The sequence below is a fragment of the Tenrec ecaudatus genome, chromosome 3, assembly GCF_050624435.1.
Source record: "Tenrec ecaudatus isolate mTenEca1 chromosome 3, mTenEca1.hap1, whole genome shotgun sequence".
Lineage (NCBI taxonomy): Eukaryota > Metazoa > Chordata > Mammalia > Afrosoricida > Tenrecidae > Tenrec > Tenrec ecaudatus.
In genome coordinates, this window is record NC_134532.1 from 219,301,485 (window position 1) to 219,324,730 (window position 23,246).

Consider the following 23,246-nt stretch of genomic DNA (forward strand, 5'->3'; position numbering starts at 1 on the left):
AGACCCAACTTCCAAGTTTGTGTCTACTTCCCCACTCTCCCCACATCTTGGGGGACCCCCACCACACACCAGGTGCAGGTCTTCACCTTGCCCTTTGGTTGGTGCCCCTGCCCCCAGGACTTGTCCGGGAACCATGTCGCAGGGTCCCCCTGCTGTGAGACCCTTCCTCTGCTCTGAGCCGCATCCCCAGTACCCACAAGTACATTGTCCAGGGGTCCCCACTGGAGCTGGCCAAGGGTCCTGCATGGGTGGTCCCACAGAGGAGCCCTGGGCAGCAGGGTCTGTCAGGGAGGCAGTGAGAAGGCCTTTGGGGTGAGCAACCAACCAGCCAACTCACTGTCCGAGCATAGTGACCCTGTGGGATAGGGCAGAACTGCCCCCGGAGTCTCTCTCGCTGTCTCCCTCGGGTGCAGCGTGCCCCCAAACCCTCCGAAATGCTCAGAGGGGCTAGATGTGGGTGGCTGGGCCTGGGACTGGTGGCCCCAGATGTGACAGCGCAGGGGGTGGGGCAGGCAGAGCCCGGACATGGGGGGGGGCACTGCCGACCCCGCCCGTTGGCACTGTGGCACTGTGCTTAGAACAGATGCTCAGCCCCTGTGATTAAGGAGCTCGGCCCCGCCCGCTGGCCCCGCAGCTGCTGCGCTTGTCTCTGGAGAAATTGCCCACTAATTTGTTAGCGGACACACTTTGAAAGCGCCCCCAGCGGGGTGGAAGTCCTGGCCCATTGAGAGGAGCCCGCCCACCCGGCGCGCGCCTCCTCCTCCTCGCGCTGTTGCCATGGGTTACGGGGAGCAGGAAGGGGTTCCCGCGAGCTAGCGAGCTGCCTTTAAACTTTGTTGGCGGCGGCGGCGGCGGCGGCGGCGGCGGGCAGACTGCATGTCCAGGCCTGCGGCGGCGCCCCTCGAGCGGGCTGGTGCGGCCCCAAGATGGATTTGGAGAGGCCGCTGTCAGCTGAGATTCCTGGGCCCCAGGAGGAGCAGGTAGGTGCTTCCTGCCCACGACGGCACTGGGCGCCCCGGGGAGGGGAGTGACCTGACCGCTGTTGGTGTACATTGGGAAACGCTCCGTTTGGCATCCTGGGACTGAGGGCCAGGCCAGCCCCATCGTGACTGGGGTCCTGATGCAACTCAGGTGCGAAGGCTGTGGTCTGAGGGCACTGGAGGCCGGTGCCTGCCACCATGAACTGTGAAATGTCAGTTCCATGCAGCCTGGCCGTTCCTGCCCAGGAGCAAGTCTGCGGCACCTACTTAGCCATGGCCCCTGGGAGAGGTCAGATGGACTCAGGCAAACCGTGGAGGAGGACTGTCCAGCAGGGCTCTGTCTGCCTTGCCGGGCAGCGCCCATAGGATGGACCCACAATCACAGCGCTGCCCTGTGTGGGGGTAGGGCCCAGTTACAACCCTCAGACAGAGAATGGGCTAGGTTGTGGGCAAGGGGTGCTCTGTCTGGCCCTCTGAAAGATCAGCTGGGCAGGTGGGGGAGGGACCTGGTGAGGAACTGGGGCTCAGGGGTATATGCAGGCACCCCTAGCCATCCCTTATTGTAGAAAGGTTGATGAATCTGTGTTGGGTGGGTCTGTGCAGGTTTGGTTCTGTACCGGGGGCAGCTCCCCAGGTCTCTCAGATGAGCAGCACTTTCCAGGGGGCATCCGGGCTTTAGAGAGTGGGTGCTTTATTCTGCGTGACAGGGGAGTCACAGAGCCAAGCTGGGGGAGCTTCCCCTTAGCTGCTCAGGAGCCCCTGCAGTGGTGGGCCCTCATGAGCTGGCTCTCAATGTTGTCACACTGAAGTCATGCAGCACTGCCAGGCAGCCATGGGGGAAGGTGATAGCCGATGGGGGGTGAGGGGGGTGGTGCTGAAGCTCACCCACTGTCCTAGGAGCCAGCAGGGACAGGCATCTGGTGCCCCAGAGCCCCCATCCCCACTGCTCTGGGCAAGCCTGGGGGTGGCTGAGGAACAGAGGAACAGAGGGGTGGGGAGGGGGAATTCTCAGCAGCCGTGGGGCAGCAAGGCTGTGAAGGACCTGCTGTCTGGGGGCTGTGGCAGGTGGGGCTTGCCAGCCCCGGGGCTCTGCTCATGAGACTCAGCAGCAGCAGCTCCTTCCTGTCCTGAAACCACAGGAGACTTGGCTTCCAGCGCCCGCGCTGCTGGCCGCCCCGTGTGGTGGCTTTGGTGTCGTGAGGAGCTTGGCTAGTATGGTGGCGCCCTGTACCTGCCAGGGGCAATGCCCGCCACTCTGCTCACCTGGGGGCACCCAGCGGGCATAGAGGATGGGTGCTCTGTGAGCACAGCTCTGCCGAGTGCACCAGGTTTTGCTGATCAGCTGGAGTGCCTGCCACTCCCACAGGACCAGACCCTATGTGTGTGTGTGTGTGTGTGTGTGTGTGTGTGTGTGTGTGTGTGTGTGTGTGTGTGTCGGGTAGCCGGTGTCCAGACAGCTGGGGAAGTGAAAGTGTGGCCACAGAGCTGGTGTGCGTGTGATAGTGACCAAAGGTGGGGTGGGGCTTGCCTGACGGGAGGCCGGCTGGAATAGCGCCCTGGTGGGGGAGAGCAGGGGCGGGGGTGGGGGGAGGTCGACTTGGCTCACTGTGGAACCCCTGCCTCAGGGGCTCCCTTCTCTCCTGGCCAATTCCCGGGGCTGAGACCTGCTTGTCCTGGGACACTGTGCCCGGTCACCCCTCTTTGTGGGCCGGGGCTCTGACTGTGACCCTGGGTAGAGGAGGGGTCAGTGGACTCCACCTGCCCCTGCTGTCTGCTGCACACACGGCTCTGTCCCTGACCTGACTGCCCACGTAAGCGACCTGGGATGAGGGAACCACGGTGACGTCTCTGTGGACAGTGCCCCCGCCCCCTGAGCAGGCCGCTTCTCCTTTCCCCACCTGGGGCATGGCCTGTACTTGTCCTGAGAAGCTTGAGCAGCCCTGAACATGCAGGTCAGCCCCCCCAGTGCCCCCACCACATCCTGCCAGCTTGCCTGTGTGGCTTCTGGACATGACCCCTCCCCTCCCCACCTTTCAGTCTCCGCCCAGCCCTGGGGTCCTAGATCATGATATCCAGTCTTGTGACCCTCACTGCCCCCACTGGCTGACACAGGGGCCTGCCTGGGCCCAGTGCAGAGTACAGTGGGCCAGCACTGTCCCTCAGCCTGTCCCTGGGCATCTGGAGACTAATTCCTGACCATGTCCCCAGGGAGTGCCCACATGCCTCCTTATGTACACGTGCACACACACTCATATCCGTGCAGTGTCACACACAAACACACCCCTACCTAGACACGTTCACACATGCCTCACAAGCACAGTCACACACATCTTACATGTGCCCACATTTGTACTCTGACATGTGCACACACACGCTCTCCCACCACACACACGCACTTGTATGCAAAGGGCTTCAACAGGATCATGGGGGATTTCCATTATCTTTACATTCCAGTTGTCCACAGGCCTTTTTGAATCCCCTTCCTATACTTGCAGTCTCACACACGTGTGTGCACACATGCACTTCCACATTCACACATGTGTGCACACAGGCATGTCCACATGCAGGCACGTGTGTAAGTGTGCCTGTGTCTACACACTCATGCTTTACCACAAGACACAGAGGGGAGCCCTGGGGCCCCCTGCTGTGCCCGGGTCTCTCAGCTTTGCTGAGCGGGACTTTCCCCGTCCCTGGCACAGCGCCTGCCTTCTCCCATGGCCCCTGGAGCACCCGGGACCTCATGGTGGCGGCATAGGGGTAAGGGACCCGGCACGCCTGCCTCCTGGGTGGAGGCACACAAAGGGAAGTTTGTATGTGTCTGTGTGCTTGGATGTGTGCATGCTGTGTGTGGTGTGTGTGTACGCATGTGTGCACGTGTGCTGAGTGTGTGCTCCCACGTGGGAGCAGCACAGACTAGAGTGAGCATAGGTGGTGTGGGGCCGTGTGGCTTCTGCACAGACTCCTGGGTCTGTGCATTGGAGTCCCTGATGGGGCCCTGGGGCGCTCTTGGGGCTGGGGGCTGGACTCCCCAGGATGAAGGACTGGGGTTGTGGATTTAGAGAGGTCATGAGTTAGAGGTGGGCATCCTAAGGCCGTGAGCCCTGTGGCAGCAGCTCTGAGGGAGGTGTGGATTGAGGCAGCTAGGTGGGCCTAAGTGTGTGGGGGGTGATGGGAGGGAGGCTGGAGAGGGTGGGCCCACGGCACAAAGGTGGGGCAGGCTGGTTTGGTGCTGCTGGGCCTGATCTGGGTGCCTTGGTGGGTGCGCCCAGGTTGGGGGTGGGGTGGAGGTGGGAACATCTTGGTCCCTGGAGAGCTCACACCTTGGGCTGCACTGTGGGGTAGGTGCTGGCTGGGCATGGGGTGGGAAGTTGGGGGGAGGGGCTGCACATGCAGCTAGGACCCCAGACCTGTCCCGTACACCAGAGGCAGATGGGCCCGCTCCTGGTGGACAGAGGGCGGCTCCCCGACAGGTGCCGGCGGTGTGGCCACCAGTGGGCAAGCTCGGCGGAGGCGGCAGGTGGAGGGAGGGCTTGCTGGAGGTGCAGTGGTTGGTAGGCCTGTGGGCGGCGGCCTCAGCAGGAGGAACAAATTCCATCTCGGACAAGTGCACCCGGCCAGCGCGCCCGCACACAGGAGCGGAGCTGCAGCTGGATTCGGGCGGCAGCAGCATCGTCTTCCGTGTCTGTCCTGCGGAGAGCACGCTGGCCCTGCCCTCTGGATGGGGCTGCGTGGCGAAGCTGGCTGTGCTGGGCGGTGGACAGGCTGTGGGGAGGCGGGGTTTGGAGGCACCGCCCCTTGTGCTTGCTTGACCCCTCCTGTGGGGGGTGTGGGTATCAAAACTCTTTGCAGGACAACGTGCTAGGCGTCCAGCGTGGGGACGGGGGAGCTACCCCTACTTCTTTCTGTGTTTTCAGGACATTGAAGCTCTTGGGTGCAGCTCTCGAGCACCGGGCGGCCCTCTGTCCTCCATTTTTAGGCTGTAGGTGGGACGCTTTGTCATCGGCTTAGGATTCTGGTTGTTCATCACTGTCTCTTTGCAGCGTCCTTGGCAGTGAGAGGCTGACATGGTTAGTTCTGCTGTCCAGCCATCCCTGGGATCCAGCCCGGTTCTCTGGTGGGACCCATCCAGGGTGCTTTTCGGAGCAGGGGGCTGAGGCGGCCAGCGTGGTGAGGCAGGCTTTGGGTGCAGCTGGCCGGACCCCACGCTTCCTCACAGCCATGGTTTGTCCTTTCAGTGTTCTTCTCTGGCACTACAATTCAAATTCCTCGACTCTTCTGTGGTCTCCCTTATTCCATGTTCAGCGGTCATAGGCATAGGATGCAGTGCAGAGCACCACGGCTGGGTCAGGGCTCCTTCGTCCTCAAAGGAGCATCCTTGCTTTTAGTCCTCTAAAGAGACCTTGTGCAGCAGATCCACCCAAGGCTAAATGTCTCTTGATCTCCTGAGTGCGGCTCCCACGAGCCTTGACCGGGGTTCCTAACAAGACAAAATCCTTGACAACTTCAACCTTTGGCCCATTGATCATGCTGTGACCTGTTGGTCCATTGGTGAGGATCGGGCTCTTCCTCCCACTGAGCCGTCCTCCACACTGGGGGCCGCAGTCCTTGAGCTTCATCAGCACAGGCTCCAAGTTCTCCTCACCGTCAGCAGGCAGGGTTCTGTCGTCTGCACAGCGCAGGTTGTTCATGAGCCTTCCTCCGATCCTGATGCCCACTCTGGTTCCTATAACCCAGCTCCGCTGATGATGTGCTCAGCCCACAGAGTGGACAATATGGGGGAGGACACAACCCTGGCCCACCTCTTCCCTGGTCTTCAACCCTGCAGGGCGCCCTCGTTCTGTTCTCACGCTGCCTCTTGCCCCAGGCACTCGTACGTTCTGCACCAGCACAGTGCGGGGTTCCGGAATGCCCCTTCTTCTCAAGGCGATCCACAGTTTATTCCGGTCCACGCAGTCGGATGCCTTCACACAGCCAAGGAGACACAAGTCAACGTCTCTCTGGAATTCTCTGCTTCAGCGAAGCTCCATCTGACATCAGGCATGTTCCACGTCCTCTTCTGAATGCGGCCTGAACCTTGGGCAGCTCCCATGGGGACTTGATCATTCTTCCAGTGTACACAGGTCATCCCCCGACACCCCTCATCCTCCCCCCCACACACACACGGCAGGTGAGCTGATAGAGGAAGAGAGACTATGGCAACTGGGAGACAGGACAGACAGAATTGACAAGGAAAGAACTCATGTGCGTGATACGCAGTGGGGCCAAGACAGGCGTCCCTGTCTTTCTGGATGCTCACGTGTCACTTGGAGAAGGCCAGTGGCCTTGTGTCCAGGCCATGTTAATGTAGGCCCTCACATTGTGGGGCAGCATGGTGGCGTGGTGGCTCCGCGCTGGGTGCTAACCACAAGGTCAGCTGATTCACAGGAGCAAGATGTGGCTACCTGCTTCCGTAAAGATCTGCAGCCTCTGAAACCGACCAGGCCAGTTCCAGACCACTCTGTCGGGTCCCTGTGAGTCACACTGAGGGCAGGAAGTTTGATCTGACTGCTGTGCTGTCCTCACAATTGCTACATCTTAGTCCGTCCTACAGCTAGTCCGTCGGTCCATCCCCCGGCCCTTCCACTGTGGGGACTGGCCCCTCCTGATGGCATGTCCAAAGCGTGTGAGGACCGAGTCTCGAGATCCCCGCCTCTAAGGAGCATGCTGGCTGCACTTCCCCCGAGATAGATCTGGCTGGTCCTCCGGCCGTCCACAGCACTGTCCGGACTCCTCCAGCGCCACCGTTCAAATTCGTGGCTGCCGTTTCAGTCTCCCTCCCTCGTTGTCTGTCTCCCACACGCGGGTGAGGCGACTGGAAACACTGTGGCTTGGTCCTCCAAGCCGCCCTGCTCTCCAGCACTCTGAAGAGCTCCTGTGCAGGGGCCCTGGGATCTCTTGGCCACTGCTTCCCACCATCCTGAGGAGGTCTTCTGTGGCGGACTTGATCTTCTGTGAGCGTGGATTGTGGATTCTCGGCAGCCCCGGCTGTTCTGTTCTTACAGTGCCGCCTGTTGGTCCCGCACTGGGCAGTTAGGCCTGGAGATGAAAGTTACCGGGGGGTGGGGGGTGGGGGTAGTCCGTCCTGTCTGGTGTCTTCAGCCCCAGTGTGGGTCCGTCTTCTACACTGGACTCCTGCCCATGGTCTCGGGGCCTTGGGAAGAGAGGGACAGGCCTCTGGGACCTCTGAGCGCACCCTGGGCCTTCTGACGGCGAGCCTTAGGCCAGGCTGGCCAGCTGGCTGACCTGCACCTGGAGCTTGCTTAGACTACAGGATATGGAGAGTGGACTTTGGGAGTGGCTCCTGAGCTGGGCAGAGGGCTGGAGGCACAGCATTTGGGGCCACAGCCCAGTGCTCTTGAGGGCCCTTTGGGAGGAGTTGCTGAATGGTGAGACATAGATTGATGGATGAAGATAGATAGATAGATAGATAGATAGATAGATAGGGCCCTCAGAAAACCCGGTAGCTCAGGGTCTGAGACCTTTTCCCTTCTCCTGGGCACCATCCTGAGGAACACTAGCGGGACTCAAAGCAACCTCGGAGGTACATTCTTCCCCTGCAGGTTCCTCTGTTGTTGCCTTCTGGGGAAGTCCTGCTGGGCCTCTGCCCAAGGCCGTCGGGGCCTCCTCTCAGCCCCCCTTCCTTCTGCCCTGCCCTGCCCTCTTCCTGGGGCTCTAGGGAGACAGGCGCCAGGGCCTGTTATTGCACCCCCCCATCACCTCCTCTCCACGTCTCCTCTGCCCGTGCTGTCTGCTCTGTTCTCACCTCAACCCAAGCTCCCTGCCTCCCCCTCCTGCTGCCTCCTCTCCCCAGACTCTCTTTGGCTGCCTCATCTCAGTTGAATCTCTCGCTGAGCCTTCAGATGGGCCCGACTTGTGCGTTCTCAGGTACTGTTGTGGACAGACACCTCCCAAGGGATCTTTGCACAACCTCCAGGGCTTGCTTGTATAGCCTTGGGGTTGTCTGGATCTAGCACGTGGCCATCGATGTCTCCCAGTGACATGGACGAGAGGGGCTGTGGTCCACCACCCACCAATCTATTGTCGTACCGTTTAGGAGACTGGAAACCTAAATCCAGAGTCCCAGCTGGAGGGTAAGGCAGAGCCCCCTGTGGGCTCTGTGGGGAGGCCTTCATGTCCTTTCCGAAGCAGTGGGCCTGGCATCGCCCCGAGGTCTCTGTGTGCCTCGGCACCACTCGTCCCCGGGGACCCTGGGCAGGGCCCATCGTTCTGGTGATGGCGGGGACCTGGTGCCGCCCTGGGCATAGTGTTTACACCCTGGCAGCTGTTGGAACCCCAGCTGCTCCACAGGCTTTCTGGAAAGCTCAGCGGGTGGTCCTCCCCTGCCGGACCGGGTCGAGCGGAGTTGACATCGACTTGATGGCAGTGAGAGTGTTTTAGCCGGCCCTGTGACCCTACTTGCTTGCTTTCAAGCAGCACAAGTTGGTGGCTTGTGTGTGACCGTGACACTGGATGTAATATCCCCGGTGTTTGCCAGACCAGGAGGCCCTCCCGTGTGGGCGGACAGGTCAGCAGAGCTCCCAGACTAAGGCCGACTCGGCAAAAGGCCCTGGTGGTCTGCTTCTGGAAAGACTGACCACCGACCCCAGACGAGGAGCATCAGGGTCTGACCCTCTGTCAGAAGGCGCGCCCCTCGGGCTGGAAGGGCCCCAAACCCACCCGCCCTGGGACGAGCTGCCTCCTCAGGGCCGGGGTCTCAGTGGCTGCCCCGCCCCCCAGCAACCACTGTGAGCCTGGCCTTCGCCCGGGGGTGGGAGTGGGGGGGGGGTTTCGCTATGCTGCTCTGGGGTTGCTCTGGGCGCTTCAGAGATAATGTCACCCCGTCCCGTAGCTGTCCCTACGCCCTGCTGGTGCCATTGCTGCCTCGGGACCTCCTGGTGGTGAGGGGTGCCCACACCGGGTGGTTCCACCAGCCCCGGCATCGCCTAGGGGCACACACGCAGCTGGGGGAGAGGCAGCTGGGAGAGAGAAAGGAAGTACCTTCCTGCTGGGGCGGCTGCCTGGCCATGTCTCCCCCCGCCCCCCCACCTTGCCTCCACTAGCCTTACTCCTGCCCAGGTGGTCACTGTTGGAGGGTGCCCACCCAGGCCACTCTGAAAACTTACTTTTAGATTCCTGAGCCTGGGACCCTGAGGGCCGGAGGCGGTGCTTGGTCACCTGGCTCACGGCTGGACAAACCTCATTGTGGGGTGGGTTGGTGTGGGGCTGTGTCTTGACAGAAATGGGGCTAGGGGCGGCTTCCACAGGTGGGCAGGGGTGCTCCCCTCGGCTCTGCCTGTGTGCCCCCCTCCCACCCCTCACACAGGGAAGGTCCTGGTGCAGTCTCTCTGCCTCTCTCTGTCTATCTGTGTGCCTGTCTGTCTGCCTGTCTCTCTCTGTAGCCAGGCATCTCTCTTCTCCAATCTTGTTGAATCTTCTATCTCAGAAGAGATGGACTCAAGGCCCCCCCCATCCTGCCTCACGGGCACTCCCACCCACGTGGTGGGAGCAGAACCAGGGTGTGGAGGGCGGGGTTCATCTTCGGGATGTCAGGCCACTCAGGACAGGGGGCTCTTAACCCACCAGGTGAGGGTGATGGGTGGCTTTGCCAGGTGCCAGGTGGGCCTGGGTTTGAGAGGGTGTGGGTTTCGTGTAGAGTAAGGGGGGTGGGGAGTCTGGGCTGGGGGCTTGAACTAGGCACTGGGCCCAGGGTTGGGGAGTGGGCTGGGGAATTGGGGTGGAGTCGGGCTGGGGGGTGGGTTGGGGAGTATGGTTGGGGGTGGGCTAGGGGGTGGGTTGGGGGAGTATGGTTGGGGATGGGCTGGCTCAGCTGTGGGGCAGATGCCGGTTGACGCTGCACACCCTCACTCTCACTTCCCCGAGCGGAGGATGTGAGGCCCCGTGCTCGGGGGATCCTTCTGCACCCCTGGTGCCTGTCCAGAGTCACGCCTCCTCAGGGTGGTGCTCGGATGTGGCCTCCGTGGGGGACCAGTCCTGGGGGTGAGCCAGGCCCTGTGACGCCCTCCCACTGGGCCCACAGGTCCATCTCAGCGGGGCCACACGAGGCTCAGCAGGACACCCACAGGAGAGGTCTGGGGCCTGAGCCCAGAACCAGCAACTGTACAGAACAGACTCTCCAGACACACTGGCCACTCTGCCTTCCTGTGTTCCTGCAAGCTGCCCCTGGGCCAAGGACCCTCCCACCTACAGGGCTTTGCTGTGTCCGGGGCCTTTCCCCATCACCTCTGCCCTGGGCTGTCCCCTGCCTCACTGCCCAGCAGGGCCACCCCAAACCTGCCTTCCAGGCAGCCCTCAGGCCACTTGCACGGGGCCTGGTCAAGCTCTCCCTGACCCAGGGTCCCTGCTGCCCTGGGGGCCCGCTCCAAGTCCAGAGGCAGGGGACAGTGTGGTGTGGGTGAGGACTCTGTCGGGCCATGTCCTGCTCTGCCGCAGCTTGGCTGGGCCCCGAGGGGAGGGATGACGGGGAGCTGGCTCCAGTGATGTGGGGCAGGCCCAGGCAAGCCGGTGCCCAGTGTCCGCTCTTCAAAGCCAGCAGTCGCCTGTGCAGAGGCCTGGGTGTGTCCACAGAGCTCAGGACAGTGGCGGCCAGGCCTGCCGCCTGCACAGAGGTTTCAGTGAGGAAGTTACTCAGCCCGACGACGTGCTGGGATTTGCCTTTCCCCCTGTACGCAGCGGCGGGCGGCTCCCGGAGGTGGGACAAGGGCCCTGACTCACCGGCAGTGGCAGCAGCATCTGGCCCAACACCTGCACTCGGCGCCCCAGCCGCCTGCCCGCCTGTTGGCCCCGAATCTTCCAGCGCCCCCCAGCCTGTCCTGAGGCTCAATTAATTCATGTCTCTCTCTCTTTTCTTCCAGTCCGCAACGGTCTCTGATGGGGGTAAGTCCGATTTCACACGTCTCTTGTGCGGAGTGGGGCAAGCGGGCGACACCAGGCCCAGGGTGGGGGTGGAGGGCTGTTCTGGGCTCCGAGGACTGGGGCCACTCCGGGTGGACGCCCACCGCCCACTGCCACCTTGAGAAGACGTTATAACCTGGCCGGCCAGGCGCCTTACCTCGCTCACATTCCTGTGGGCAGCAGCGGGCGGGCGGGCAGGCGGCAAGTCCCAGCAGGTGGCAGAGGCCCTTTCCTGCACAGCCAGCTCTGAGCCCGGCAGCCGGAGCAGCAGGCGCAGAGCCAGGTCCTTGCATTTAAGCAACTTGGAGTTTGCTGCCACGTCCATGGGTGTCCGGTCGCCCCCCAGCTTCCTCTTGGGGGCGCAGCGGCATCTGGGGCCGACGGCAAGCCCAGCATGCTCTCTGTCTCCTCCGCCGCCGGGCCTGGTGCCCCGTCTCCATATGGGGGGGGGGCGGGGGTGCTCTAAGGCCAGTCTGCGCCCCTCCCTCCAGCTCTGTCCAAGTTGCGTCTCTGAATGACCTCACGCGCCAGAGGGGTCAGAATGGGCTCCCCAGAGAAACCAGTGGGCACTACCGGGGGCTCCAGAAACAGCCCAGTCCCTCGGGCTGGAAGGGTCCCCCTTCCCACAGAGACCCTCAGGTTACTTCTCAGGCCCGCATCCGGGAGGGGAAGCTCCCCTTCCTGCAGAGAAGCAGGGCTGGGGCTGTGCCCTGTCCGAGTTGTACTGTCCTGATAGGAGACGCCCGCGTCTCTGATGTCCCAGCGAGAGTGTGGTCTATGGGGCTCAGTTCCATTGTGGTTGTCGGTATTTATTCTTCTCTGAAGACTGTGCGCGGCCAGCAGTGGCACACATCTCCTTGCACGGTTTACTTTTGACAACGTTGACTTTGGTGGCAGTGGGTGAGTGGGGCTCACCCTGGCCCCCCATGCGCCCTGTCTGTGAGAAGTGGTGCTCCCCGGCCCCCAGAGGTTCTTTCTGCATTGTTCCTGAGGCTCAGGGCCGGGCTGGACCTCTAGATTGTCTTATAATCTCCTACTTTCCTTTCTTCTCCCTCCATCTTTACTCTCTTTTATGGCGATAAAAAAAACAAGTTTCTGTTTAATTTCTGTGGAGGCTGAGGGGCTGGGCCTTGTCCTCTGGGGACTGTTGAGCTTGACACTGGCCCCTGCCCTATTCCCGAACTCCCACTGCCCACGGAGAACAGAGTGGACTGCCCCTGCCAGAGCCTGAGCAGACCCCACGGACCAGGTGTGGCTGTTTGTTCTCTGGTTTGCAGCCCAGGGCTGGGGGTCAGGGAGAGTGCCCCCAGCATGTAGTCGTGCTGGGAAAGCAACTGTGTGTGTGGGGTGGGGCAGAAGCTCGTCCCCAGGCTGGGGGGGGGTGGGGGCGGGTCCCTGCTGAGGGCCGGTCACCCAGGACCAGAGTGAGCACAGTCAGCCCTCTGGGGGATGGGGGTCCTCATCATGTGAGGTTATCTTACAATGTGGGGCCTTGCATGGGGGGCTCCCCGAACCTGGCCTCTTGGGACTCGCCTCCCTGGTGCTGACGGGTAAGGCTGTGTAAGGAGGAGGGGCTCTTATTTGAGCTGCCTTTGGGCTTTCTCAGAAGGGGGACCCTGAGCCATTCCCCCTCCCCAGCCACACTGGCCCGAGTGGTTAGAGCGCAGGCGGGCCTGGGCGGGTTCTGCTCGGGAAGAGGAAGTGGCTGCCCAAGGGAAGCCCGCGGAGCCTGCCGGCTGCATCAGCTGCCCGTGCCACGCCACGCAGCGCTGCCTTCCAGGGCCGAGGGAAGGGGCTCCCACATGCCACACCCTTGGTTCTAGGGCCGGCCTATGCCTGGAGCTGGCCGAGGTCAGTTCTGACCCTCAGGCTGAGGGCAGAGGGACCATCCCCACCCCCTCTCCCAGCAAACGCCGGCCCCTCTCCTCTGGGGTTTCCCTTCTCTCTGCAAGGACCACCTCCCCCAGCTTGCCGTTCCCCCCGCCCCCCCCTCACCCTGGAGTTTCTGGCCCAAGTAGATGGGACTGAGGCCCCACCCGCCACTGGACCTCTGAGAAGGCCCTCGGCACGCGTCATGCGGGTGGTGTCGGGGGCGGGGGCGCAGCCATTCCCCAGGGGCTCTGATAGCAGAAGCCTAGTTCAGTACCCGCTCCCTGCTAGCCCCACCTCTGCGCTCAATCCCCCAAAGAAACCTCCGTCTGTCCATCTGTCTGTTCATCAGACGGGTACCCTGCACACTCAGCCTCTTCCAAGGCGCTACTGCCACTCTGTCCCTGCACCCACTCCCCACATCTCTCACGTGCATCCCTGCTCCTGTAAGACCCCCCACCTGTCCCTGTCCCCCACACCTGTCCCTGCTCCCCATGGCCCCCCACACCTGTCCCTGCTCCCCACGGTACTCCACACCTGTCCCTGCTCCTCACAGCCTCCCACACCTGTCCCTGCTCCCCACGGCCCCCCACACCTGTCGCTGCTCCTGCAAGACCTACCACACCTGTCCCTGCTCCCCACGGCCCCCCACACCTGTCCCTGCTCTCCATGACCTCCCACACCTGTCCCTGCTCCCCATGGCCCCCCACATCTGTCCCTGCTCTCCATGACCTCCCACACCTGTCTCTGCTCCTGCAAGAACCCCCACACCTGTCCCCGCTCCCCATGACCTCCCACATCTGTCCCTGCTGGCCTGCACTCTCCGGGAACACTGGAAGCGGAGGGAGGGCAGCCCCTGGTGGGGAGCCCTCGGGCCCACCTCTGTCTGTGGCCCTGTGATGCCCATTAAGTGGCTTGGCACGGAGGAGCCTATCCCAGACCCAGAGCTGGAATGTGCCACTGCCCTTGTGGGCCTGCGAACCATGGGTTCAGTGGTCAGGACAGAGCGGTAGTGGCGGGGGGTGGGTGGGTGCAGTGGCCAGGGGTGCTATCTGCTCCCAGAAGGAGCCTCTCTCCTCCAGCCTGCAGCCACTGTGAGTTGGAATGGACTGGGTGGTGGGGACTTTTTAATTCAAGGGAAGGGTCTTTGGGAACATTAGAAGCGTATGCTCCCCCCCCCCCCCTGCCCAAAGCAGCTAGACTGGCCACAGTTTGCACAGACAGTGGGCAGTTGGTGACAGGACAGCATCCAGGGTGGGGGTGGGGGGTAGAGGAGAGCTCAGATACCTATCCCTGCCCACGGCAGGTAGCTGCCAGGCCCCCTCGTGTTGGATGCCGGACAAGCCCCCACCATCGTCAGTGACAAGTTCCCTGATGGATCCGTCCGTTGGAATACAGGAACGCCTCAGCTTGTGGCCACAGGCATCCAGGAGGCTGCTTGCCTCGTTCTGAAAACGACAGCTGCTTTACGTGATTTGTGTGGAAATGCAACCCTTCCTTCTGCCACCCCCTATTTCATGGGCCCTGGTGGCCATGGGGGATAAACAGGAGGCTGCCAGCCGCAGGGTCCGCAGTGCAGGCTCACCTGGTACTTGGGAGGTGGGGGCGCCTGCTCCCTGCAGCCTTTACAGGCTGCGAAACCCGAGCTAGCAGTCCCTTTGCCCAGTCAGCCTGGTGGCAGAGGGCTGCTGTGTCCAAGTGTGGCGGGTGCATTTTCTGTTAGAAATCTTCTTTGAGTCGTTCGTGCAAGTGTTTTGTTGAAGAATAATGTACAACTAGATGCACGTGCAGACACAGCGGCCGGGAAAGGAATTACAGAGTGACCCAGACCCAGAGCCGGATCATACCAGCACCCGGACCACCAGGCAGAACATTCTAGCATCCGGACAAGGAAGTGGTCGCAGCACTCAGGACCAGAGCAGGAGCATTCCCACACCCAGGCACGGCAGTGGAACACTTCAGACCCAGAACTAGAACATTCCAACTGGGTAGCCAGACCAGGAACTGGCACCCGAGTGCCCAGCAGCCCTTGGTGCCCACTCTACGTCCTGTGCAAACCCCCCCCACCACCACCACCCCGGCTGAGCCCAGCCTGACGACCATTTCTGAACTGCTAACTTGACCTGCTGCCCTGGCCGGCCTGTGACGGTGCAGGCAGGCATGCCTCCGCCCACTGGGCCACTTCAGGTGAGGGCCTTCTCTAGGGCTGTCTGTCTGTCTGCTTAGCCCTGGGAGAGGGCTTCTCCTGCCCTGGGGTCTTTCCATGGGCAGGGTCTTCCCTGCAGCCTGGCCAGGCCTGACTCGAGGGTCTGTACAGCCCTTGGTCACTGCACCAAGTGCAGATGGGCATTGCTTTCAGACCAGTCAGCGAAGTGGGTGGTTTGACAGAGACAGGGCTGGCCTGGGAAGTGCTGCCCCGTGCCCCTGGTGACGTAGCCAGTCTCATGTGGGCTTTTCTTGTCTCTCTTCCCTCCTCACACCTCCCACGCTCACCCTTTCCGGCCCCTTGCCCGCCCAATCTCACCGCCCCTTGCCGCCACGGCCCCCATGCATCTGTGTGGCATTTCTCTCCAGAAGGCGTAGCGTCAGCTCAGGCGCGGGTGTGGATTAGTTAGCTCTGTGCAGCCCACCCGCTTGCAGGGACACAGATACAGCTGACCTTTCGGCAGAGCTCCCACCCCCCTTACTTCCCCTACCCTGAGGGCCCACAACCCCCTGTCCTGCCTGGCACCTCACCCGACCGAGACTTGGGGCGGCTGCGAGCACCCGCAGAGGACAGTCTGGTCCCACAGCCGCCAGGGAAGCCACAGGGCCGCTTGACACCAGGACGTGGGGGGCTTGCAGGGTCCCCAGGAATTAGGCCTTTCCTTCCTTCCCCCTCCCCCAGGGGCTCCCTGCGGGAAGACACAGGCTTTCATCCAGCTGAGGAGCGAGCCCCACTCCCCGAGGCCTGCCCTCTGCGAACCCATCTGCTCACTGGGATTCTGCCGATGGCTTTTGGGGGCTGGGGTCTTTTGACTTTGAATTCGTGAGATGTTGCATGGTCAGTGCCTGGCCCCACGGGAAGGCTGTGGGGTGGAGTGTGTGTGACGTGGCCGACCTGGACAGTGAGGGTGGAGCTCAGCGGGGACAGGAGACCAGCGGAGTGAGCTCCAACTCCCAGCTGCCAACGCTCAGCCTGGGCCTGCGCCGTCCTCACATCTGCCCCGTGCCCGAGCCCATTGTGGCCACCTGATCGAGGGCCTTCCTCTCTCCCGCTGCCCCTCCACTTCGCCAAGCTTGGCGTCCTTCTCCAGGGGCCTGTGAGAGCAAAGCCCCACTCTGACCGCAGCGCTCCTTCCGAGGCAGGTTGCTCGGTCCTTTCCGCAACCAAGGGTTTTCCGTGCTCTTCTCCAGCCCTCTCCCCCCCCCCCCATTAGTTCAAGTGCATCCTTCTGCGGCTGCAATCTTCCTTATTCAGGGCCCAACTGTCACAGGCACACGCAGACGCAGAGAGGGCCACGGCTGGGTCAGGGGCACCTTGCCCTCACGGCGACATCCTTGCTTTTCCACACTCTGAGAGGTCTGTGCAGCAGACTGGCCTAAGGTAGCATGTCCTTTGACCTCTGAGTGCTGCTTCCGTGAGCACTGACTGGATCCAAGCAGGACAGCATCTCTGGCAGCGTCACCTCTTTTTGCCTTTGTCATGATGTCACCTGTGGGTCCTGACTTGAGTCGCCGTCCACTCTGAAGGCCGCCGTCCCTGACCCGCATCAGCACGTGCTGCATGTCCTCCCGCCTGTCGTCTGCACAGCGCAGGTTGTGAGTCGGCCTCCCTCCAGTCCTGATGCTACACTACTTCATAGGAGCCATTGCTCGGCGGGCAGATGAAGCACATGGAGAAGACACAGCCCGGTCTCACAGGGTGCCCTCACAGCTGCCCCTTCACCCTGGCACCGCTCTGCCCACACACCATGCAGTCTTCTGACGCAATCCCCTCTTCTCAGGGAGTTCTGCCTGGCTCTGGCGCACATGGTGGGGATGGGACACCATCGGCTCTCTCGGTGCCAGCCCCAGGGTGCGGGGTCCAGATGCACTGATCAGAGGCTCAGATCTTGCTGAGCAGCCTGTCAGCGTCCTTGGTGACCCTCTGACTCAGGGCGAGTGACAGCCATCCCCCTGCCTCAAGCCCTGCAGATATTTGACAGTGTCCAAACCCACGCCATCTTGCCTTTCCCTGGACCTAGAGCCGCCATGTCAGAAGGTGCTGGTGTGTGTATGGGGCACCCACAGGTGACAAGCTGTGCAGAGAAATGGGAATCATGAGGCCTAACCAGATAGGAAGACACGGATCGAGGACCAGAGCAGGGGGCTCTTTCTGTCACAGACCACCAATGGACAAGTGTGGCCCCACGGGTACTGAGACCGGGTGAGCTGGGAAGTCGCACGACCTGTGCAGCTGACTGCACAGACCTCCTCCCCACGCGGACAGAGCCCCTTGGCATGGAGGGTGGGCCACGCCGGCATCCCGGGTCCGAGAGGCCATCACTTTACTGCCCTGCAGTCTGCGCCCCCGTCCAGGTCACACACAAGAAAGACAGCAACGAGAACCCCAAACGCACCGCAGCCAAGTCCACGCTGTGCATGGGGACCCTGGATGACCCGGGCATGGGCTCCGTGAGGTTTCTGTGGCGACTGCCACTCCCACAAGGCGATGAGCAGCCCCGCCATGCAGATAGCATTCCATACAGGGTTTCCAGAAACATCTCTAACCGGACAGGCACACACAGACACAGACACACATAGGCACACATGCATGCACATACACAGGTACATGTGCATGCACACACACAGAGACACAGGTACATGCACACACAGAGATACACACATGCACACACATCCCCAGACACACAGGTTCCCATGCCCTAGGGGGTCCCCTAGTTTCAGAGGCAGAGGGCCAGGAATCAGGAAGTTTCGTCAACTCAGAGCCACCCAATGCTATCCCTTCTTCGGAGACTCCAGGTCCCCCCGGCCCGGTGGTGCACAGTTACTGTGCCGGCCTCCTGCATGAATAATTCAGGACCCTGCACCTCAGCAGCCTGAAGGGCCTGGTGTAAATTATGCATGCCGCCCGGCCTTCCGTGCTGGTGTCAGCCACACTGCCGAAGCCGGCTTCCCGGAGGGGACCGCCACCTCGGGGTCTTCAGAGAAGCTGCGACCATTTGGCCTCCTTGGGAAGCGGTAGCCAGCCCACCATGTCCCCGGCCGTGGCCCTGGCCCTGGCCCGGGGCTCCGGGGGCGGCCCTGGCTGACTGTGGCATGGATTCTGAGAGCTGGTTTGCAGTGAGTGGTTGGAAGTGGCTGGTCAGATGGCACCACAGTGGCTCGTACCAGCTCTACCCAGGTGAGTCCTTTGTCACAGCCAGGGCAGGTGAGGGTGGCCACTGGTGGCCTGCAGGTGTTCACTGGGAACCTGGGATGGGCGTCTTTGAGGTGCTTGAGATGCTGGGGAGAGGCGGGCGCTGGCTTGTCAGCAGAGGGGGATTCCTTGTCTCAGTGCTGTGACTCGGGACCCCCGGCCCCTGCTGGCATGGTGGTGGTGGGGTGCTGGTGGTGCTGGTCTCCGGTGGTCAGTGAGTCGGAGCGGACTTTAGGAATGGTCTCACCAGGGAGTTAGTTCTTCAGACTCAAACCAGCCAATCGACAGGGGCCTAGTGGTATAGTGGTTAAATCACGTGGTTGCCCGGGGCAGTGGTGTCCGGTCCCACGGGGTGGCTGTTGGTGGGAACATACCGAATGGTCAGCTGAGCCTGGAGTGATAAAACCCTGGGTGAGGTGGGGTGTGGGTGCTGCAGTTGCTGGATGCCATCGGGTGGCCCTGCCTGGCCCACAGCCCTGGCTACCGTGGGGACAGGGACTCTGTGCCAGTGACCAGGCCACTCTGGGGTGGGGGGGGTCGAGGACACGAACAGAGGTTGACACCTGTGGGCCTTGGGGGAACTGCAGTTGGGGCGCACTGGGCTTGGGCTCGAGTCTGGGGACATGCAGGCTACATCCGGGCTCTGGCTCGAGTTCACCCTGTGGGCTGCAGGAGGGTCTTTCTGTGCGACCACAGCACAGCTTGAGCCGGGCACCAAGTTCCCATGTGGAGCCAACAGGAAGGGTGGCCCCTGGGGCTGCTGGCTCCGCAGGGGTGTCCTGCTGTGAAGGCCCTGCCACCTGGATTAAAGGGACTTCACAGAGTCTGAGCATCCTGCGCTGGAGACAGGGGCCTTCCTGCAGATGCAGGGGTCTCAGAGCACGTGGGGGTGAGGGGTGGTGGCGGCAGCAGTAGGTCAGCAGAGTGGAGGAGCTGGGTAAGGGTCTCGGGGTGTGAGGTGCTCCCAGTGCCTGGAGCCATGTAGTCCTTCCCAAAGCCACCCAGGGGCTGGCAGTGAGACCATAGTGTCCCCCAGGCTGGGTCCACTGCAGGCAGGGCCGTCCCCCAGCTCAGACTTGTCCCTGGACTAGACCCTGGCGGGGGCTCTGGGGGTGCAGCTCCTTTGGGCTCCAGCATGGCTAGTTTGCCGAGGAGATGCCCCTCCCTGAGCTGGTCCCTGAGCCTGGGCTCAGCCCCTGCTCATAGCCCTGCCCCCGTCCTTGTCCCCTCTGGGCCGGTTCCATCACCCGCCCCACGCCACCCCCAGAACATGTATGGGTGCCAGAAGCAGGGGACCCGCCGTCGATGACCATCAGGGTGACAGACTGGGGTGTGTGGGAAGTGGGCTTGTCTGTCACCAGAAAACCCAGCTGCGTCGTGCCCCCTCTCCGCTGCCGACAACCACTCGCTCCGGCCAGTGCTGGGACCTGAGGGGCCAGGCGTCTTCAGCGCTGTGAGGGACTCTGTTTACTTACCTTGGATTTCAGAGGAAAACACATTCCGTGTTGTCAGTTGCACAGTCCCACCCATCACATCGCAACAACGGGAGGCTTTACCCCTGCCCCAGCCTCCTCCCCACCCCCATCTTCAAAGCCTTACCTTTGCCATGGAAACCACGGGTCCTTTCTGTGTGTCTCCTTGTCACACGAGTTGGTGAGCGTGCCCAGCTCTGTCCCCACCGGGCCGTGTCTGACAGCTGTTGTGGCTGCTTCAGGCTGCTGTGTCCACTTCCCCACCTCCCCTCCCATGCAGGGGACTCTGAGTCCAGCACCGCTGTTCTTAGTGTTGACCGAGGGTCCCACCAGCGCATGAGGGCGGAGGTGCGCCTGTTCCAGGCTGCGGGCCACCCCTCACCTCCCGCGCAGAGGAGCGTTGCAGACTGACTAAGGCCGAGCAGGGAGGCATCGAGGCGCCTGAGCCCTGGCGTTGAGGGCTCATGAAAGTCCCACATTGCCAGAACAAGCCATCTGCCCTGGAAGAGTGCCCCTGAGAGGTGGACACGTTGTCAGGAGAGATGGGTCCTTGGAGAAGGACCTCCCGCATGCTAAAGCGGACGAGCAGCGAGAGGAAGGCCCTCAGTGAGAAGGAAGGAAGGACGGGCACAGCAGCGGCCACAGGCTCAGGCGCAGGTGCGACGTGAGGCTGGGGGCAGGACTGGGCGCTGTGAATTTGTCCGGCTGCACGGAGGGTCTCAATGAGCCAGATGACCCCTCTCCTAAAGATGAGTCCAGACATGACTTAGCCTTTCCTTCCTGGCATCCGCTCATCTGCTCCCTGGTTCATCCCTCATCCTGTTGCAGAGAGCCAGGCTTTCACGCCCTGGGCCTGGACCCTGCGGGCCCCGGGCAAGCTGGGCAGGCTGCGGGATGCGGAGAGCCAGCCGCCCCCTCCCCCCGGACTGTTGTTGTCCCCCAAACTCAAGGAGCATCTCAGAGGCTCCCGCCCTGCTGCTGTGACAAGGCCGGGGTGTGTGTGTGCCCGCATGGCGTCTTAAGGGGAGACCTGTGAGGGTGGAGGCCTGTCGGGCAAGCGGGGCTTCACAGTGAGCCCCACTGTGGCACACAGGGCTCGGACGAGAGGGGCCACTGTCTAGTCCCACGCCACCCTCAAAGCCCCCCACGGCGGCCACATCTTAGCAGCCCTCCCCTCCTGTACTGCCCCCTGCTTCACTGAGCGCGCCGCCCATCTCCGGACGACGTGTCCATGGTGCATGAGGCCACATCCCGCCACCCTTGCAGCTGAACTTGGCCTTCTTCTGAGATGGGGCGGGGGAGGGGGGGTGCTGTCCTTGTGGCCGCTGGCAATGCGGTCAGCATTCTCTGCCAACAGCGTTCCCCCGGGGCGTCTATTCTTCGTGTCTGAGTTCATTGTCCAGTGTCAGGTGTGCGGGGGGGGGGGGGGGGGTGGCTGGAAGCCCCCATAGTCTCCACCGTGACACCCCTGCTTTCCAGCTCTTCTAAAGAGTCATGGCAGCAGGTAGGCCGCTTGACCTCTCCGACTGCTGCTTCTGCGAGCAGGGCGCAGGCGGGTGGCGCAGTGGTGACCCGTTGGTCAGCTAATGGCAGCGTCTGTGGTTCAGAGCCACCAGGGGCTCCAAGGGTGACCCTCTGGGAAGCCCCCTGGGGTAGCTCTACCCGGTCCTGTAGGGCCGCCTGGAGTTTGGCTTGGTGTTGAGCCTCTGTGGCCACCAGTTCTGGGTCCATGTCCAGTGGGGGACATGCAGCCAGTTGGCAACGAGTTGTCCTCCGGCCCTGTGGTGGCTCAGTGCACCCACTGGGTGGGCGACACCCTCCCCGTCCCAGACCACGCTGTCCCCGTGTTGTGTCGGGAGGGCGGAGGCTGAGTGCGCGTGCACTCAGTGTTCTGGGGCGTTCTGGAACCCCACTCACCCTCACCTAAGAGGAGAGCCCTTTCCCGCTGTGGGCCGTCTGCCTCGGGCCCGGGCCTAGAGTCGTCCAGACAGCGGCCTCAGCGCCTCGTGTGCCTGGTCCTGGGACCGTGTTTCAAAGCATCACTCCCGTTCGCGTTGGAGTTTCTCTGACGCACCTCCTTGGCGTCCTCTGGCTGCGTGGGCAGTTTCCAGGGCCACGGGCTGGGGAACAGCTGGGGCTGTGGCCACATGGCCCCCCAAATGAGTCTAAGAGCAGGCTTCCTGGCCCCCTGCACCCCTGAGCTTGGCTGTCTTTTGTGCCCCTGCACACGGGGCTTCCTGCCTCGGGCCTGAGGGCAGAGGGGCACAGGGTGGGGCTAAGAGTTGGTGACAAAGGGGGTTGGAACCAGAGGCAGCCGACTGCCTCTCGCTGTGACCAGAGTCCACACAGAGCGGGAGGGTAACGGGACCTGCGGTGTCCCACACCAACATACCCCAGGCAGCTGTGTGCTGGGGCTCTTGGGGTGGGCGGGGGTCTCTGCGTGGAGGGCTCACCCCAGGAGGACCACCCACTACCCTCAGTGGGTGTCCAGAGAGCCGCCACAGCCCCATGCTCAGCTCTGGGCCTTTGACTGTATCCCGCATGGGTGTGCTACACCCACCGTGGTCAGTGCCACGTGCATGTGTGCACGCATGCGTGTGCCAGGGAGCTCCACCTGTGTGTGTGTGCTGTGTGAGGTGCGTGTGGTCGGGTCAGTGAGTTGGCATTTGGCCTGTGTGTGAGTATGTGCACCTGCACGGGTGTGGGGTGTCATGCATAGAAGTCGGTGTATGTGCACATGAATGTGTGTGTGTGTATGCGTGCGCACGTGCGTGTGAGGATTTGTATCTGAGTTGGCTTTCTGCGCGTGTCTGTGGAGGCGGGTCTGTCTGGGAGAGTGAGTGGGTGGGTGTGAGTATGGGTGGGTAGGTGGGTGGGTGAGCGAGTGGTGATGCTCTATTGGGGTGAGACCGTGTTTTCTCACGGTGTTTTCCCAACCCGAGGCCAGCACTCTGGGGGCTGTGGATGCTCAGGGATTTGGGGTGCCCTAGAGGATCTCTGTTGGGGACCTTTCCCTGCCTCCCTCCCTTGGGGGTGCATGCTGAGCGAGGGTGTGGTGAGGGTCCGGCAAGGGCTGGGCCTGCAGAGGGCGTCTGTGTCCCTCGCAGAGCTGGACGGCAGTGACCTCAAGGACTGTGTGAGCAACCACAGCCTCAGCAGCAATGCCAGTCTGCCCGGGGCACAGAGCTGCCGCCACCGGAGGGCCAGGCGCGTCGCCAGCTGGGCTGTGTCCTTCGAGCGTCTGCTGCAGGACCCTGTTGGAGTGAAGTACTTCTCGGTGAGTACCGGGGCCAATGTGCCCGGCCTGAGCGAGCACCTGTCTCTGTGAGCACCTCTCTCTCTGTAAGTACCTTTCTCTCTCTGTAAGTACCTCTCTCTCTCTGTGAGCACCTCTCTCTGTGAGCACCTCTCTCTCTCTCTGTGAGCACCTCTCTCTCTGTAAGTACCTCTCTCTCTCTGTGAGCACCTCTCTCTCTGTAAGTACCTCTCTCTCTCTGTAAGTACCTCTCTCTCTGTAAGTACCTCTCTCTCTCTGTAAGTACCTCTCTCTGTGTGAGCACCTCTCTCTGTGAGCAC

General features: G+C 62.2%; 1 protein-coding gene across 4 annotated transcripts in view; it reads left to right on the forward strand.

Annotated features, from left to right (window-relative positions):
- RGS12 (regulator of G protein signaling 12) overlaps nt 1–23,246 on the forward strand; it is a 61,463-nt gene that overhangs the window by 23,778 nt on the left and 14,439 nt on the right. For all 4 annotated transcript variants that reach the window (XM_075544640.1, XM_075544642.1, XM_075544643.1 and 1 more), the window contains 2 exons: nt 10,892–10,913; nt 22,778–22,947. In XM_075544640.1, coding sequence (XP_075400755.1) covers nt 10,892–10,913; nt 22,778–22,947 — 192 coding nt within the window. The remainder of the gene's footprint in view (nt 1–10,891; nt 10,914–22,777; nt 22,948–23,246) is intronic.